The sequence below is a fragment of the Podarcis vaucheri genome (assembly GCF_965113315.1).
Source record: "Podarcis vaucheri genome assembly, chromosome: 9".
In the NCBI taxonomy this organism is placed as follows: Eukaryota; Metazoa; Chordata; class Lepidosauria; order Squamata; family Lacertidae; genus Podarcis; species Podarcis vaucheri.
In genome coordinates this window covers 75,895,670-75,912,471 of record NC_138767.1, presented here as the reverse complement: position 1 = coordinate 75,912,471, position 16,802 = coordinate 75,895,670, and the positions used below count along the sequence as shown (strand labels likewise).

General features: G+C 47.5%; 1 protein-coding gene across 1 annotated transcript in view; it reads left to right on the top strand.

The window, feature by feature from the left end:
• Window positions 1–16,802, top strand: part of STRA6 (signaling receptor and transporter of retinol STRA6) — a 58,479-nt gene that overhangs the window by 26,974 nt on the left and 14,703 nt on the right. The window contains exons 6-11 of the mRNA XM_082237394.1: window positions 1,159–1,325; window positions 1,853–1,981; window positions 11,200–11,267; window positions 13,476–13,552; window positions 14,894–14,955; window positions 16,092–16,269. Coding sequence (XP_082093520.1) covers window positions 1,159–1,325; window positions 1,853–1,981; window positions 11,200–11,267; window positions 13,476–13,552; window positions 14,894–14,955; window positions 16,092–16,269 — 681 coding nt within the window. The remainder of the gene's footprint in view (window positions 1–1,158; window positions 1,326–1,852; window positions 1,982–11,199; window positions 11,268–13,475; window positions 13,553–14,893; window positions 14,956–16,091; window positions 16,270–16,802) is intronic.

Sequence of the window (16,802 nt, the reverse complement as noted above, 5' to 3'; positions counted from 1 at the left end):
TAAAAAGCCCATTCCTTTATATAACAATTGATTCCCCAAAGCCTGTCAGAACAGAGCCATCTTCACCTGCCAATGGAAGGACCACAAGGAGGGAGCCAGTCCAGCTTCTCCAGCAAGGGACTTCCAAAGTTGTCTGGGAGCAGCCACCAAGAAGGCCCTGCCCCATGTCATCACCAAGCATGCCTGTGAGGGTGGCAGGACCAAGAGAAGCCCCCCTGCCCTGCCCCGCCCCACCCCGCCCCGCCCCACCTCAGAGCCCAGGCAGGTTTATAACGGAGAATACAGTCTTTAAGCTGTATAGGACTTTAGAGCCCTGTATAGTCATAACCAGGTTGCTTCCATGGGCAGCCCTTCTTCAGTGTTCTACACCAGGCATAGGTATGTCCAAAGACTGATTCGGGGGCCTGCCGGTCGGTGTAATCCGGCCCCTGTGGCAGTTTATTTCCTGGGGTAAAATCCTTTAAAAAGCTCAACAATTTACAATTTCAACCCTAAAAATAGGTTAATAACTTTGGTTGGCCCTCATGGCCCTTCACTTCATCACATCTGGCCTTCTTTGGAAAAAGTTTGGACACCACTGGTCTACACCATCCTTTTTAATTTTGTGTATTGTTCGCCACTCTGGAGACATTCAGGGCTCCAAAAGCTGCATTGTGTCTGCAAGATTTATACACTGAGAATGTGGAGAATGTGAAGACCCCTGCTGTATCAGAGCCAAGATCCAGCATCCGGCTTCTTGCAGTGGCCAAACCGTTGCCTCCAGGCAGAAAAGGCCCAAAATTGAGAGAAATGCAACTTTTGAACCAAACTTTTAAAAAGTGGACCTTTAAGAAATTTGCCCATCCCTATCATACAATCCTGGAACTGCAGAGTCAAAGTCCAACCCCCTGCAAGTCAGGAACCCCTAAACTAGAAGCCACACTGCCTTGGCAGCTTATGCACCAGCCCCTGTCGTTCTTCCAAGGGAGTAGCTTCCAAGGAGCTCTTTTGCATGGGGGAAACTGATGCAGCCTCTTCAAGGGACGTTTGTGGGAGCCCCATCACTGACTCCACCCTGCATGCTCTCGGCATGGCCTGCCTTGCTGAATTGCCTCTGTTTGTTGTCCAGCTGAGGCTCTTAACCTCTGCCCTTCTCTCCCCCTTGATCTCCCTCTCCAGAGTACTGGAAGATCATGGCTTTGCTCTATTACCCTGCCTTCTACTACCCCTTAATTGCATGTGCTACGGTCAGGCACAGAGCTGGGTACTTCTTGGGCTGCCTGCTGTCCTGGTGCCATTGCGTGGTCCATCTCTGGCAGAAGGTGGAATGCCCTCAGTCGCCCAAGGTAAAGACAACCGGGGAGGCTGGAAGGCCCTGAGGTTTGGTTGGCACGGGCCAGTTCTAAATGGCTGCAAGGAGGAAACCCGTTCCTGGAGAGACTGGCTGCTGCTTTGCAGGAGGGGTGGGCAAGAACAGCTGTCCATGTTCTGAGCAATATCTGATGCCCATAACGGCACCATAGCTGTGTGTGCCTGGCCCATCTTTGCAGACCTCAAGACCCAACTGTTGGCAAAGAAAGGGCTTGCTGGGAATCAGGAGCCAGGAGGTCGGTGAGGCAAGGAGCCTCTTCAAGGGCTTTCAGCTCAGGATCTACTGATAGGGCGTGAAAGCAGGTGGTACCAGAGGCAATGACAAGCAATCGGCAAATTCTAGTATTGTCCCTCCCCTCCCCTTCCTCACTGCTGGGTTCTGCAAGGGTTGTAGGAACTTGCTGGAGTAATCCAGCAGGGGCAGATTTGTCGTTTGTAATGTGATTTATGAGTTGAACACAGGTTTGTCTTTCTTGCAGCCCTTCTCTTTGTCTCTGCTCAGATTTACAGGTACTATTCCCTGCTTTCTTATCTCCCCATCATCCTGTGCCTTGTGGTTTTGAGCCTTTGGTATCCTGCACAGCTTGTCAAGAGCTTCAGAGAGCAGAAGAGGAAGAAAGTGACGGTGGAGGTAAGGCATGGCAACATCACTGGGTCAAACTAGAGGAAGATCCGTCTCCGGGTGCTGGTGTAGACTGGGTGGAGCAGGGATGGGAAACCTCATCTCCTCCAGACGCTTAATTATAAGAGTACTTGTATACCAACATATAACACACATATGGTTTACACAACAATGAAAACACAAAAGCCGTACACAGTTCAAAACATTCAAAAGGCTAGAAACAGACCACTATTAACCAGGGTGGAAAGATGCATTCTTAATTGCTTGCCCAGCGGAATAGAAAAGTTTCCAGCAGGTGTTTCATAGTGGGCACAGAAAGCATCAGGTGGCGGAGAGTTCCACAGGGCTAGGCCAATGACACTAAAGGCTCAGTTGCTTGTTGTTGTCAAGTGAGCTTCACCAACTCGGGTGAACCACATTCCTGCAGGTGATCTCAGTGGGATAGAAGGGTTCAGGCCATAGCTGTCAACCTTCCCTTTTTTGGCAGGAAATTCCCTTATTCCAGCGCCGTTTCCCACTGCTATCCCAGATTGTTAGATATCCCGTAGACTGTCCCCGGACAGGTGAGGCTGCTGATCCCTTATTTTCAAGGCTGCTGATCCCTTATTTTCAAATCTGAAAGTTGACAGCTATGGTTCAGGCAAACCCTGGACCTAAGTTGTTTGGGGCTTTTATAAATTAACGCAAGGACCTTACACCTGTCTCAGTAGTAGATGGGCAGCTAGTGCAGCTGTCAGCAATCTGGTCACAACATTTTGCACCAGCTGGCGCATCTGAACTAGGACCAAGGGCTGTTCCACACAGAGCGCATTGTGGTAGTTCAGCCTCAAGGCTTACGCGTGAACTACAATTCTGGGACTCCAACTCCCGTTGGCCTCTGCTGGCATGTCCAAGGTTTGGGGTGATGGAAGTTGTGGTCCAGCAAATCCCTGAAGGGCCACAGGCTCAGCCTCTTCATCCCTGGAACAGGCAGGACCTTAGCACAAGAAAACAGACATGCTGCAAAGCAAAAGCCTTCCTTTATTCCTGGGACGTGGGGAGTGTGCATGGCTTTGTCACAAGGCCAGCGGTGGACAGAGCCCATCTTCCCTAACCATTGGCCATGCTGGCTTGGGCTGAATGGAGCTGAGAGTCAGAAGGACAGAATAATTCTCAGGTAAGGAAGTGTTGGGAACATCAGCCGGCACCCTCTGTTTCAACTTTTAAATTCCTGATGGAAGCAGGCAATGAAGAATACATTTCCCACAACTGTTAGTTGATTACTGATTTTAACTTTTTCATGAGGTTTTTACTGTATGGTTTTACATGCTCTTGTTGTAAACTGCTCTGATTGTTCTTATTAATAGAGGTAAAGGGACCCCTGACCATTAGGTCCAGTGGTGGCCGACTCTGGGGTTGCGGCGCTCATCTCGCTTTATTGGCCGAGGGAGCCGGCGTACGGCTTCCGGGTCATGTGGCCAGCATGACTAAGCTGCTTCTGGCGAACCAGAGCAGCGCACAGAAACGCCGTTTACCTTCCCGCTGGAGTGGTACCTATTTATCTACTTGCACTTTGACGTGCTTTCAAACTGCTAGGTTGGCAGGAGCAGGGACCGAGCAACGGGAGCTCATCCCATTGCGGGGATTTGAACCGCTGACCTTCTGATTGGCAAGTCCTAGGCTCTGTGGTTTAACCCACAGCGCCACCCGCGTCCCCGTTCTTATGAATAGTTGCATATAAATATACCAACTTGTTAAGGGAAAAAATACAACAGGACTTGCCCTTGTTGAATTGGGGTTTGGCAGGGAGAAATACAGGCAGGAATTCTGAGATGGTGTGGCACTAAGGTTTTACAGCAGAGCACATGGACCTGTCTGTCTAACGTTTCCGACTCCCAACTGTTTCCATTACGAAACAGGTGCAAATTATGCAAGGCATTGCCAATATGTGGTGCATATTTTTGGAGTGAGCACAAATTGCAGATGCCGTACAGAAACAGAAAATGGAACCTGACCCACTTGGCAGCTCCTGAAATGTCAAGGTGACATGCATGCCTGCGCGCATTTAAAAATAACAAGTGTTTCATTTTCACACACCTTTCCGCTCCATGAAGTTCTGGCGGTGCAGAGTTTCTTCTGGTGGGGAGGAATGAGCTGTGCTCTTGCAATTACTAGATAGGCAATAGATTAAGCTGACACAACAAAATGGAGGAATTGTCTGGCCTGGGAACAAACAGCTTTCTAAGTTCCTAGCTCAGGAGTGGGGAAAACCTTGTGGCCATCCGGATGCTGTTGACGAAGCCTCAGGGACTATGAAAAAGCTGTTGTCTTGCAACAGTGTGAAGCTAATGCAGTTCTCGACTGCTTTAACAGAAGTCTCATGTTCAGTCAAGGGAAGTTCTTGTTTTTATTATGTATTTTTGGTTTTTATCTTTTATTTTGCTGCTGTGAACTGCTCTGAGATCTACAGATGAAGGGCAATATACAAATCTAATTTAATAATAATAGTTACAGGGAGGCAGCCGTGTTGGTCTGCCATAGTTGAAACAAAATTAAAAAATTCCTTCCAGTAGCACCTTAGAGACCAACTAAGTTTGTTATTGGTATGAGCTTTCGTGTGCATGCCAATAACAAACTTAGTTGGCCTCTAAGGTGCTGCTGGAAGGAATTTTTTTATTTAATAATAATAATAATAATAATAATAATAATAATAATGGTAAAGGGACCCCTTTAGGTCCAGTCGCAGACGACTCTGGAGTTGCACGCTCATCTCGCTTTACTGGCCGAGGGAGCCGGCGTTTGTCCGCAGACAGCTTCTAGGTCATGTGGCCAGCATGACTAAGCCACTTCTGGAGAACCAGCGCAACAAACGGAAATGCCATTTACCTTTCCACCGGAGTGGTACCTATTTATCTACTTGCACTTGACGTGCTTTCGAACTGCTAGGTTGGCAGGAGCAGGGACCGAGCAACGGGAGCTCACCCCGTTGTGGGAATTCAAACCGCCAACCTTCTGATGGGCAAGCCCTAGGCTCTGTGGTTTAACCCACAGCGCCACCCGCGTCTGAATAATAATAATAGTCCCATTCTATTCTGCCTTGGTCAGACCACACCTGGCGTCCTGTGTCCAGTTCTGACCGCCACAGTTTAAAAAGGATATTGACATGCTGGAATGTGTGCAAAGGAGGGCAACCAAGATGACCAAGCCTTATGAGGAACAATAGAGGGAGTTGGGGATGTTGGACCTTGAAAAGAGGAGACTCAGAAGAGAAAGGAGAGTCATCTTCAAATATCTAGAAGGAGGATGGAGCAAGCTGGTTTTCTGCTGCTCTGGAGGGCAGAACCCAAACCAGTGGATTCAAATTGCAAGGAAGGGGGTTCTGACTAAAGCTTAGGAAGAAATTCCTGGCAATAAGAGCTGTTTGACAATGGACCATATTCACTCAGTCCTCAGAAGGCGGTGGACTCTCCTTCCTTGGAGGTTTTTAAGCAGAGGCTGGATGACCATCTGTCAGGGATGCTTTCCCTGTGATTCCTCAATGAGCCTTGGGGTCCCTTCTGATTCTACAATCCTGTGATTTCCTTCCCAAAGCCGACTCTAATTGAGGTGCCCTCAGTTTACAGGGTGTGTGGGAAAGACAATTTGGCTCTTTGGGGGGGGGACAATAATCTGCTTTTATTTTTGCTGAAATCTAAACCACTTAGCTCAAGAAGATTTGAGTTTCTGAATGTTTCCTATTCAGAGCCTTACAGTGGAAGGAGGAGAGTGAGTGTTTGGCAACAGAATCATAATCCAAACGACTGGCACAGAGGTCCTTGTTTTAAGAAAGAAAGCTCTATTTAAAAATAAATAAATAATCGATAGAAGCCCAAATCTGCACTCGGATTTTAGGGTTTAGCCCAATCCACAACTCTGGGATAAGGAGTCGGAACAGAACGTTCCTTCTTATTCCATTTCAGATGTTTGTGCAGATCTCCAGCTGGGATCCTGCAACAACCTTGTGTAGTGACAGACCCACTCCTCTCCCCATGATAATTAGCACCTCTGCAACTGTGATCACAAAGGCTGGCGAGGCATATGGGAATTATGCAAGGCATTTTTAAATAGGTTGCAGAAGTCGGGTGCTTCTTTAAAAATATAAGAAGTGTGCTGAGAATGTTGCAGAAATTGTCTGAAGGTGCAACATCCCTTCGCTGGGTCTTTTCTGGGTTGGCGCAAGCAAGAGCATACCCTGACTGTCAGTGGCAGAGAGAGAGGTCACCAACAGAGCTTCACTCAAAGTAGATCTAATATAAATGCAATAAATAAATGTATCATGGGTGTCTTTGCTACATATCACAGCCTGCATGTTGGTGGGTAGCCTTTCACAATATGGTTTTGCTTCCTGCAGCAAGATGCTGGAACAATCAGCTATGAGCCTCTTCCTGAATCACTGCCTTGCCAACCCACCGTGGTGCCAGTTTGCAGCTCACAGTCCTTGCCCACTGACTGTAGCGTCAGATAGTGACTTGAATGTGTGAATGAGACATCACAGATTAATCAGCGCAGATGGTAGCATTTCTGGAGGGGCTCAGAATTCAGAGAACGTGGTTTGCATGCAGAAGATCCCAACTTCAGTCCCCAGTATCTTCATGCAGGGCCAGGAAAGAATCCTTTCTGGAATGCCAGAGAGTCATGGCAAGATAGTGGAGAGTCTCGTTGGAGAGACAGTGTGGTGCAGTGGTTAGAGTGTCAGGCTAGGACCTGGAAGAGGCCAGGGTTCAAATCACCCACTCGGTCCCAGTCACTAACTCTCAGCCTAACTTGTCTTGCAGAGTTTTTATGCAGATTGAGAGAGCCTTGTGTGCTACATTGAGCTCATTGGGCAGCAGAGTGGGTTATAAATGCAATAAATTATAATTACGGTATACTAATTCTAAACAGGCAAATGTTTTTTTCCAGTGGTGGCTCCCCACTTGGGAACCCAAGGAGGTTCAGCTGGCACCATCATTGCATATCTTTAGGTTCCAGACAAAAACATTCCCTTTTAATCAGACCTTCGGCTTTTAAGTGTCTTATCACCCGTTTGCATTGGGCGGTATTTTAGTGTAGGTTTTTTTTAAAAAATAAATAAATGAATTGTTAATAATAATAATAATAATAATAATAATTTATTTATACCCCACCCTTCTGGCTGGGTTTCCCCAGCCACTTCTGGGTGGCTTCCAACAGAATATTAAAATACAATAGTCCATCAAACATTAAAAGCTTCCCTAAAGAGGGCTGCCTTCAGATGTCTTCTAAAAGTCTGGTAGTTGTTTTTCTCTTTGACATCTGGTGGGAGGATACTCCATAGGGTGGGTGCCACTAGCGAGAAGGCCCTCCCTATAACTTGGCTTCTCGCAGTGAGGGAACCGCCAGAAGGCCCTTGGCGCTGGACCTCAGTGTCCGGGTAGAACGATGGGGGTGGAGATGCGCCTTTAAGATACCCCAGCCTTGCCTCCATGCTGATTTTAATGATTCCCTGAAAAATGGGGTGAAGCAGAGCTCTGGCTGAGCGCACCTGAAAGAGAGCCAGGATGGAAATGGACTGAGCTTTTGGGTGTGCTTCCTCCTGTTTTCTCTCTCAACAGCCTCACTGGCTTACTTTGCCCTTTTGAAAAGATGCAGCTTCCTACCTTATTATCCCCAATCAAAGCACAATCAAAGCAAATTTGCCACGTTGCAGTTGAAGGGCAAGCCAGTGTGGTGTAGTGGTTAGGAGCGGTAGTCTCGTAATCTGGGGAAGTGGGTTCGCGTCTCCGCTCCTCCACATGCAGCTGCTGGGTGACCTTGGGCCAGTCACACTTCTTTGGAGTCTCTCAGCCCCACTCACCTCACAGAGTGTTTGTTGTGGGGGAGGAAGGGAAAGGAGAATGTTAGCCGCTTTGAAACTCCTTCGGGGAGTGAAAGGCGGGATATCAAATCCAAACTCTTCTTCTTCTTCTTCCCTAAAAAATTTCCTCTACAGCACTAGAGACATCTGGCCAGGCAGCCTGTGAATCCTCCTGTACAATTGGTGGTCTTCTCCTTTAATTCAAAGAGCCTTTTTACTTGAACCACATTCCCTGGAGACCATATTTTCTGGTCCTTCTGGTCCTCAAGGGAGTAATTGGAGAATCCTGTGTGGTCTCTGCCCCAGCCCCCTTTGCTTTTTAATTTATTCTTCATCTCGTCCTCCTTCCTTGCCCTGATTTCCCAGGTGGTGTCTGCCATCAAATATCTCTTGGATGAATTGCTTGCATTTTCTCTCTGGCCCCAGACAGCCAGCAGAATCTCAAGATGGGGCTTGTCACGTTAGTACTCCATGGCTCAAGCTCAGACTCAGACTGGCTCCTGGGTTTGCGGTAGCCCTTGGCAAAGTGTTTTCCTGATGGTGCAAATGGCCACTTTGATTCCCACAAAGCTGCACTGGGCTTATAGGGTTGCTTGCTCCAGCAGCCACTGGGTGTGCCCACAGCCAGGAGCCCAGGGCAGGCATCAGGGCAGAAAAAGCTGGATGCCCCCGCAGCTGTCGAAGGGTGCCAGTTTCCTATACCAGGCCTGCTATAAACCTAAGCAGTACTTGATCAATGATGGCCAAGTACCTAACAAGAATGTGCAGCAGGGGTGATTATTGGAGCTGTCAGTTAATTCATTTTCCAACTAATTAACTATTCATTTTGCAAATTGCAAAACTGCACATGTTTGTCATGTTCATAATTAATGGCTTTTACAGGTGTGCACCTAATATTCTTTTAATGTGCAAAGCGGACTCTGACATTTTTGCAACAGCCCCTTTAGCTATGTGAAAATTGAGTCGAACCGATGGATTGATTGAGACCTTTGTACCTTTTCAGCAGGGGCATTTTTGGGCAGAAGTGGGGTGTGTCCAAGGCCCAGTTACGCAACAATGTCTCAAAAGCCAAATCAGAGTGAGGGCAATGCTTTCTGCCATTACTCTGAATGGGCAAGCATTTTCATTCCATTTCACAGCCCTGCGGAGCAACTGCCAAACTGGAGGTGTGTTTTGCAGCCCCTGCTTTGGTGTGGTCTGGCTTTCAAGACCACCCTGGCTGGCTGGCGAGCTGAATATGGCTTAGGAAATGGCAATTGTGCCAGCCTAGGTCTTCTGTGTTAAACTGAGCCCCAGATCCCTTGCCCCTTTCCCTAAACACACACACACTTAAAAAAAGAAGAAGAATACATAGTTTATGTGGTGGGCCGGGCATGCTGTGAAATGCAGATGTTTCAGCAAATGTTTCCCACCCCCTATCCTAAATTTTCCCTGGAACTTCCATACTTATAAATTAGCAAATTTGTGCTATGAAGCTGTATCTCAAATCCTTTAAGTACCCAGCAAGGTTACTATTTCCCCCCTATATTTCAAATGCTGTCTGTTAAGAACCGTAGACCTGTAGATTTGGAAGGGACCCAAAGGGTCATCGAGGTCCTAGCCCCCCCCCAAAAAAAAACAAACAGGAATCACAGCTAAGAGAGCATGGCCTAATCTGGAGATGTGGTCACATTCATACAATACATTTTAAACACTCTAGTACTACTAAAACAGTCATGGGTGCTGGGAACTCTAGCTCTGTTGGGTTAACACCCTTTATAAATTATAGTTCCCAGAATTCTTGGGGGGGGAGCTATAATAATAATAAATAATAATAAAAATTTTTATTTATATCCCGCTCTCCCCAGCCGAAGCCGGGCTCAGGGCGGCTAACAGCAATCAACTAATCCAACATTCTAAAAAATATTTTAAAACATCATTATAAAAATTCATTAAAATCAAATTGATGGCAACTGTTAAGCAAAATTCTGTGCAGATTTCCAGAGGAGGGAGTCAGGCTGCGCCCTGACCAAAGGCCAGCTGGAACAGCTCTGTCTTGCAGGCCCTGCGGAAAGATGTCAGGTCCCGCAGGGCCCTAGTCTCTTGTGACAGAGCGTTCCACCAGATTGGAGCCACAGCCGAGAAAGCCCTGGCTCTGGTTGAGGCCAGCCTAACTTCTCTGTGGCCTGGGACCTTCAAGATGTTTTTATTTGCAGACCGTAAGTTCCTCTGTGGGGCATACCAGGAGAGGCGGTCCCGTAAGTACGAGGGTCCTAGGCTGTACAGGGCTTTAAAGGTTAAAACCAGCACCTTAAACCTGATCCTGTACTCCACCGGGAGCCAGTGCAGCTGGTATAATACCGGATGAATGTGATCCCGTAGCGAAGACCCCGTAAGGAGTCTCGCTGCGGCATTCTGCACCCGCTGGAGTTTCTGGGTCAGTCTCAAGGGCAGCCCCACATAGAGCGAGTTACAATAATCCAGTCTGGAGGTGACCATCGCGTGGATCACAGTGGCTAGGTCAGGGTGAGAGAGATAAGGGGCCAACTGCTTAGCTTGGCGGAGATGAAAAAATGCTACCTTTGTTATAGCTGTAATCTGCGCCTCCATAGAGAGGGAGGTATCGAAGATTACACCCAAACTCTTAACGGACGGTGCTGGCACTAATTGCACCCCCGCAAGAGATGGGAGTTGCCCCCTCGATCCCAAATCGTCCCGCCCCAGCCAGAGGACCTCTGTCTTCGAAGGATTTAACTTCAACCGGCTCCCACGTAACCATCCAGCCACAGCTTCCAGACATCTGGTCAGTGTGTCTGGGGCCGAGTCAGGATGGCCATCCATCAACAGATAGAGTTGGGTGTCATCGGCATACTGATGGCAACCCAGCCCAAAACTCCGGACAAGCTGGGCGAGGGGGCGCATAAAGATGTTAAAAAGCATCGGGAAGAGAATTGCACCCTGAGGCACTCCACACACCAAGGAGTGGCGGGATGACAATTCCCCCCCAAGCGCCACCCTCTGTCCCCGACCAGAGAGAAACGAGCGCAGCCATTGAAGGACTGTGCCCTGGATCCCCACGTCGGCAACGCGGTGGTCCAGGAGTTCGTGATCGACCATGTCGAAGGCTGCTGACAGGTCTAGAAGAATCAGCAGCCCTGACCCGCCTCGATCCAGCTGCCTACGGAGATCATCTGTTAGGGCGACCAGAGCCGTCTCGGTCCCATGACCAGCGCGGAAGCCGGGCTGGAATGGATCCAGAGCCGATGTTTCATCCAGAAACCTGCCAAGCTGTTCAGCAACCGCTCTCTCAATTGAAGTGGCATTAGAGCACTTTCAGTGGGGGGTGGGGGGGGACAGATGCAACCTTGCACCAAAAATTCATGTGGAATAATCAGTCTTTTGTTTCTGTTTTAAGCTGCCGGGGAGTGGCTATTATGAAGACTATCTGAAGAATATCCTGGCAAAAAGGACGCCAAATAAAAGGTAACACCTCACACCCAAAGCCTGCCTTTCATTCAGCAAAAGCGCATCCCCAAATCTGGAAATGAATGGGAACTGAAATGGGGGTGGGTGGGCAAGTTGGCCACAGAATATCCCTGTATCTTGTTTCATCTTTTTTGTAAACTGCTTTTAGGGTTGTTGTTGTTTACAAAAAAGATGAAACAAGTTGTTTTAAAAACAACAACAACAACACACCAAGCCATGAGTAAATTTTATGACATAAATAAAAATAAAAATAATGTGGCGCTCTCTATCTGGTCCAAGCCACGCTCCTTGCTAGCCCCAATCCACACCCTCCTCTAGTGCTTATTCCCTCCCGGAGAGCTTGACCTATGATCACATGTCTGGGTTGGCTGGATGGAGCCATGAGGATAGAAACCTCTGGCTTTTGCAGGCCGGACAGTAGTCTATTATACCAAGGCAACACCAGCTCCACACACTTTTTAAATAAATTAATCAATACAGTGGTACCTCGGGTTACAGACGCTTCAGGTTACAGACTCTGCTAACCCAGAAATAGTACCTCAGGTTAAGAACTTTGCTTCAGGATGAGAACAGAAATCGTGCTCCGGCGGCAGTGGGAGGCCGTATTAGCTAAAGTAGTGGTGCCTCAGGTTAAGAACAGTTTCAGATTAAGAACGGACCTCCAGAACGAATTAAGTTCTTAACCCAAGGTACCGCTGTATGAAGCAAGAAAGGCGAATTAAAGACAACACATTATTAGGTTAATAACAACAGACACACAACAAGCAGGTATGCTAAAAACAGAAGGCTGAATATAATTTTAAACTTAGAGTAAAATAAAGCCCATTACTGTCATGGGTGGAATGGATCATATATTGTTGAATCAATCAAATCCATTGATAAGCAAAGGGGGGGGGGGGGAACGGACCCTGTTCTTCCCTATTGGCATAAGTAGTAAAATCAAAGCAGACATCTGGAAATCTATCCTTTTTACATTATCTGTTGGAACTGTGTGGTTTGTTGGTCACCTTTCCTACTAAATCAAGCTCCCAAACTTTGGAACTGCCACATCCACTTTTTGATAGGTTTGAAAAATAATATTGGTTTGCTTATAGTTCATAGGTAGATAGATATAGATAGATAGAGTGGTACCTTGGGTTACAAACGCTTCAGGTTACATACGCTTCAGGTTACAGATTCCGCTAACCCAGAAATAGTACCTTGGGTTAAGAACTTTGCTTCAGGCTGAGAACAGAAATCATGCTGTGGCAGCAGGAGGCCTCAATAGCTAAAGTGGTACCTCAGGTTAAGAACAGTTTCAGGTTAAGAACAGACCTCCAGAACAAATTAAGTTCTTAACATGAGGTAGCACTGTAGATAGATTAGATAGATATAGATAGATAGATAGATAGATAGATAGATAGATAGATAGATAGATAGATAGATAGATAGATAGATGATAGATGATAGATGATAGATAGATAGATGATAGATAGATAGATAGATAGATGATAGATAGATAGATAGATGAGAGAGAGAGAGAGAGAGAGAGAGAGAGAGAGAGAGAGAGAGAGAGAGAAGTAAAAAATATAGCTTGAAGGCTGGAGCTAACCCACTGTCCACTGCCTCTCTCATTTGCTAGCATTGCTAAAAAAGTAACATAAAATGCACCGGAGTCCATTGGTAAAGTGGGGGGAAAAGGTTATTTGCTTCCAGTTACGTACTTCACATTCCCAAGAATGGCTTCGGATTCTAAGAATATGCCATGAGAGGTTGTGTCATAGCTGCCTCATTCAGGAGACAGATAGGTAGCCGTGTTGGTCTGCCATAGTCAAAATAAAAAAATTCCTTCCAGTAGCACCTTAAAGACCTGAAGAAGTGTGCATGCACACGAAAGCTCATACCAAGAACTAACTTAGTTGGTCTTTAAGGTGCTACTGGAAGGAATTTTTTTATTCATTCAGGAGAGAGAGAGAATGAGAGCGAGCAGGAGAAAGGGGTGCAGCCTGGGTGTGAAGTGGGAAAGCACAAAGCGTATTTTCCCAGACTACCTGCTAGTGCCAGCCTTGCCTTCTACTGGCTGCTTACGCCCAGCAAAAGTTGTAGATTAGGCATTGCAGCCCTCAGCCTGAAAAGGGTCCCCTGGCCCTGTCCTCATGTCTTGGCGGGTTTGTGTGTGTGCCTCTTCTTCTCGGCCTGAGCCAAACTTTCTTTCTGTCCCTCTAGCATCAGCAGAGCCAAGCCAAGACTGCTGTCAAGGATCCGCTCCTATGTCTGCTCATTCCTCTACGCACCTCAGGAAGGTACTGCATGCACAGATCTTTCGAAAGGCTCCATTGCTGCTTCGGCTTGTTCTTAGGTCCTCCACCCGCAAAAGAGGCTGCAGGTGCACAAAACAGGTGGAGAAATGCAGGCAAATGAAGGCCACCATGGATGCTTCTTCTTGAAGTGGGTCCTGGGAACCAGGGATTATGAAGGCAACATGATTCCGTCAAGGGATGCTGCTAGTTACGCAATGACAGCTTGATAAAGCCAAATCAGAGTGAGAGTAGTGCTTTCTGCCCTCACTCTGAATGGACAAGCATTTTTATCCCATTTCACAGCCCTATGGAGCAATCAGGTGGAGGAAGGGGGTGCGGTAGGGCGGTCTGCCTCAGGTGTCACCACTGAGGGGGTGACAAAATGTTGGGCGGAGAGCCAGTGTGGTGTAGTGGTTAGGAGTGGTAGTCTCGTAATCTGGGGAACCAGGTTCGTATCTCCGCTCCTCCACATGCAGCTGCTGGGTGACCTTGGGCCAGTCACACTTCTCTGAAGTCTCTCAGCCCCACTCACCTCACAGAGTGTTTGTTGTGGGGGAGGAAGGGAAAGGAGATTGTTAGCCGCTTTGAGACTCCTTTAAAAGGGAGTGAAAGGCAGGATATCAAATCCAAAGTCTTCTTCTGAAAAAAAACTAAAACAAAAAAACCAAAATGTTGGGCGGCACTCACTGCAACATGTCTCTCTTGGGAGTGACGCGGTGGCTTGGGCACCTGTAGGCTCCGCGCTGCCCCAAACGGTCCACCCACCACCTCCCTCTCAGCTATAGGGCAGCTGAGGGGGAGGAGGCAGGCGGACTCCTCAGAGGCCCCGCGGAGCGTCCTGCCCCACTGGAAGCAATGACTATCATTCCTGGCAGACCACCCTACTTAGATAATGAGCTGAATTTGCCTTAGGAACCAGCAATTGTGCATGTGTTTTTGTGGCTGTTGGATTTCTTTGTGGAATCTTGGGACACATCTCTTGATTATATACTTCAGTTGTTTGGACCAAAGCACACTCTCTATCTATCTATCTATCTATCTATCTATCTCTTTCTCTCTCTTTTGGTTTCTCTCTCTCTCACACACAATTGTGTTTTCACCCATTTCATTTAAACTACTCTCCATCCATGGCCACAGACTGCATTTCTGCATTCCGTTTATGTTTAACTCCCAACCCCTTTTACATTTCCTTCTTTGTACCTGACAACTTAAGGCTCATGTTCCACGCAACCAGTAGAGCAGACTCTGACCCACCAATGCTTCTTTCGTTAATAACATTGGAGTTTTTAATGGGACTGTTGGGTGCTTCCCATGTGTGATTGTGATTTTTGTGTGGAATTGCAGGCTTCCAAATCCCTCTGAAGCTGGTTCTCTCCCTCGCCACATCTGTGATTGCTGTCTATCAGGTAAGAACCTAAGAACCCACAGCCTATCCAGCCCAGGATTCTGTTCTCATGGATGCTAATAATAATAATAATAATAATAATAATAATAATAATAATAATAATAATAATAATAATAATAATTTATTATTTATACCCCGCCCATTTGGCCGAGTTTCCCCAGCCACTCTGGGCGGCTCCCAATCAAGTGTTAAAAACAATACAGCATTAAATATTAAAAACTTTCCCTAAACAGGGCTGCCTTCAGATGTCTTTTAAAGAGAAGATAGCTGCTTATTTCCTTCACATCTGAAGGGAGGGCGTTCCACAGGGCAGGCGCCACTACCGAGGAGGCCCTCTGTCTGGTTCCCTGAACCTCATTTCTCGCAATGAGGGAACTGCCAGAAGGCCCTCGGCACTGGACCTCAGTGTCCGGGCTGAATGATGGGGGTGGAGATGCTCCTTCAGATATACTGGACCGAGGCCGTTTAGGGCTTTCAAGGTCAGCACTAACACTTTGAATTGTGCTCGGAAACGTACTGGGAGCCAATGCAGATCTCTCAGGACCGGTGTTATGTGGTCCCTGCGGCCGCTCCCAATCACTAGTCTAGCTGCCACATTCTGGATTAATTGCAGTTTCTGGGTCACCTTCAAAGGTAGCCCCACGGAGAGCGCATTGCAGTAGTCCAAGCGGGAGATAACCAGAGCATGCACCACTCTGGCAAGACAGTCCACGGGCAGGGAGGGTCTCATCCTGCGTACCAGATGGAGCTGGTAGACAGCTGCCCTGGACACAGATTTGACCTGTGCCTCCATGGACAGCTGTGAGTCCAAAATGACTCCCAGGCTGCACACCTGCTCCTTCAGGGGCACAGTTACCCCATTCAGGACCAGGGAGTCCCCCACACCCACCCGCCCCCTGTCCCTCCAAAACAGTGCTTCTGTCTTGTCAGGATTCAACCTCAATCTGTTAGCCGCCATCCATCCTCCAACCGCCTCCAGACACTCACACAAGCAGAATAGCGCTCTATTGCACATGTCTCCCAGCAACTGGTACCCAGAGACATAAGAACATCAGAAGGGTCTGCTGGGTCAGTCCATCTAATCCAGCCTCCTGTTCTCACAGTGGCCAGCCAGATGAACCATCTCTTGGTTTACAGGTGGCCCTCCTCCTCCTGGCAGTCTTCGTCCCCAGCATCCAGATAGTAAGGTCTGGGATGACCAAGGAGCTGACTGCACTCTTCATCCAGTTTGGTTTAGTCCCCTCTGAAAATCCCGCTGGGATCCCTGGAGACAAAGAGTTAGCCACCCTCAAGCACTACATCTGGTCACTAGAAGGTGAGTCTTTGGGGCCCTGGTCTTTGTTGACAATGTCCCTTTCTCCCCCTGATAAGAGCAAACTCTGGAGCTGGTCACAGAATCGCTGAATTGCAGAGTTGGAAGGGGTCCCATCTAGTCCAAGCTTCTGCAATGCAGGAATCACAACTGAAGCATCCCCGAGAAATGGCTCTGAAGAACTAAAGAAACACAAGGATATAAGAGTGCCCATTCCTGGCTGCACCCCCTGCCCACATTTTTATTTTTCAATTATTCCCCCCCCCCAAAAAAAAAATAACAAAACTGTAGGAACAAGAACTGGGTCACAAGCCCAGTTATCCAAGAAGGTCTCCACATGAATAGTCTAGTCTTTTGTATTTATCTTGGAGCATATCTCTAAGCACATTAATGATCAATATATCCTCTCCAGAGCTGGTTGGCCCCCTAACTGAGAAGCTAAAAATAATGATAATGAATGTTGAGCCAGCATTTTAGTCATCGTTCCCATAATTCAATTGAAGTGACCTTTCCCCTTTCCTAAGTTTGCTGAGCTA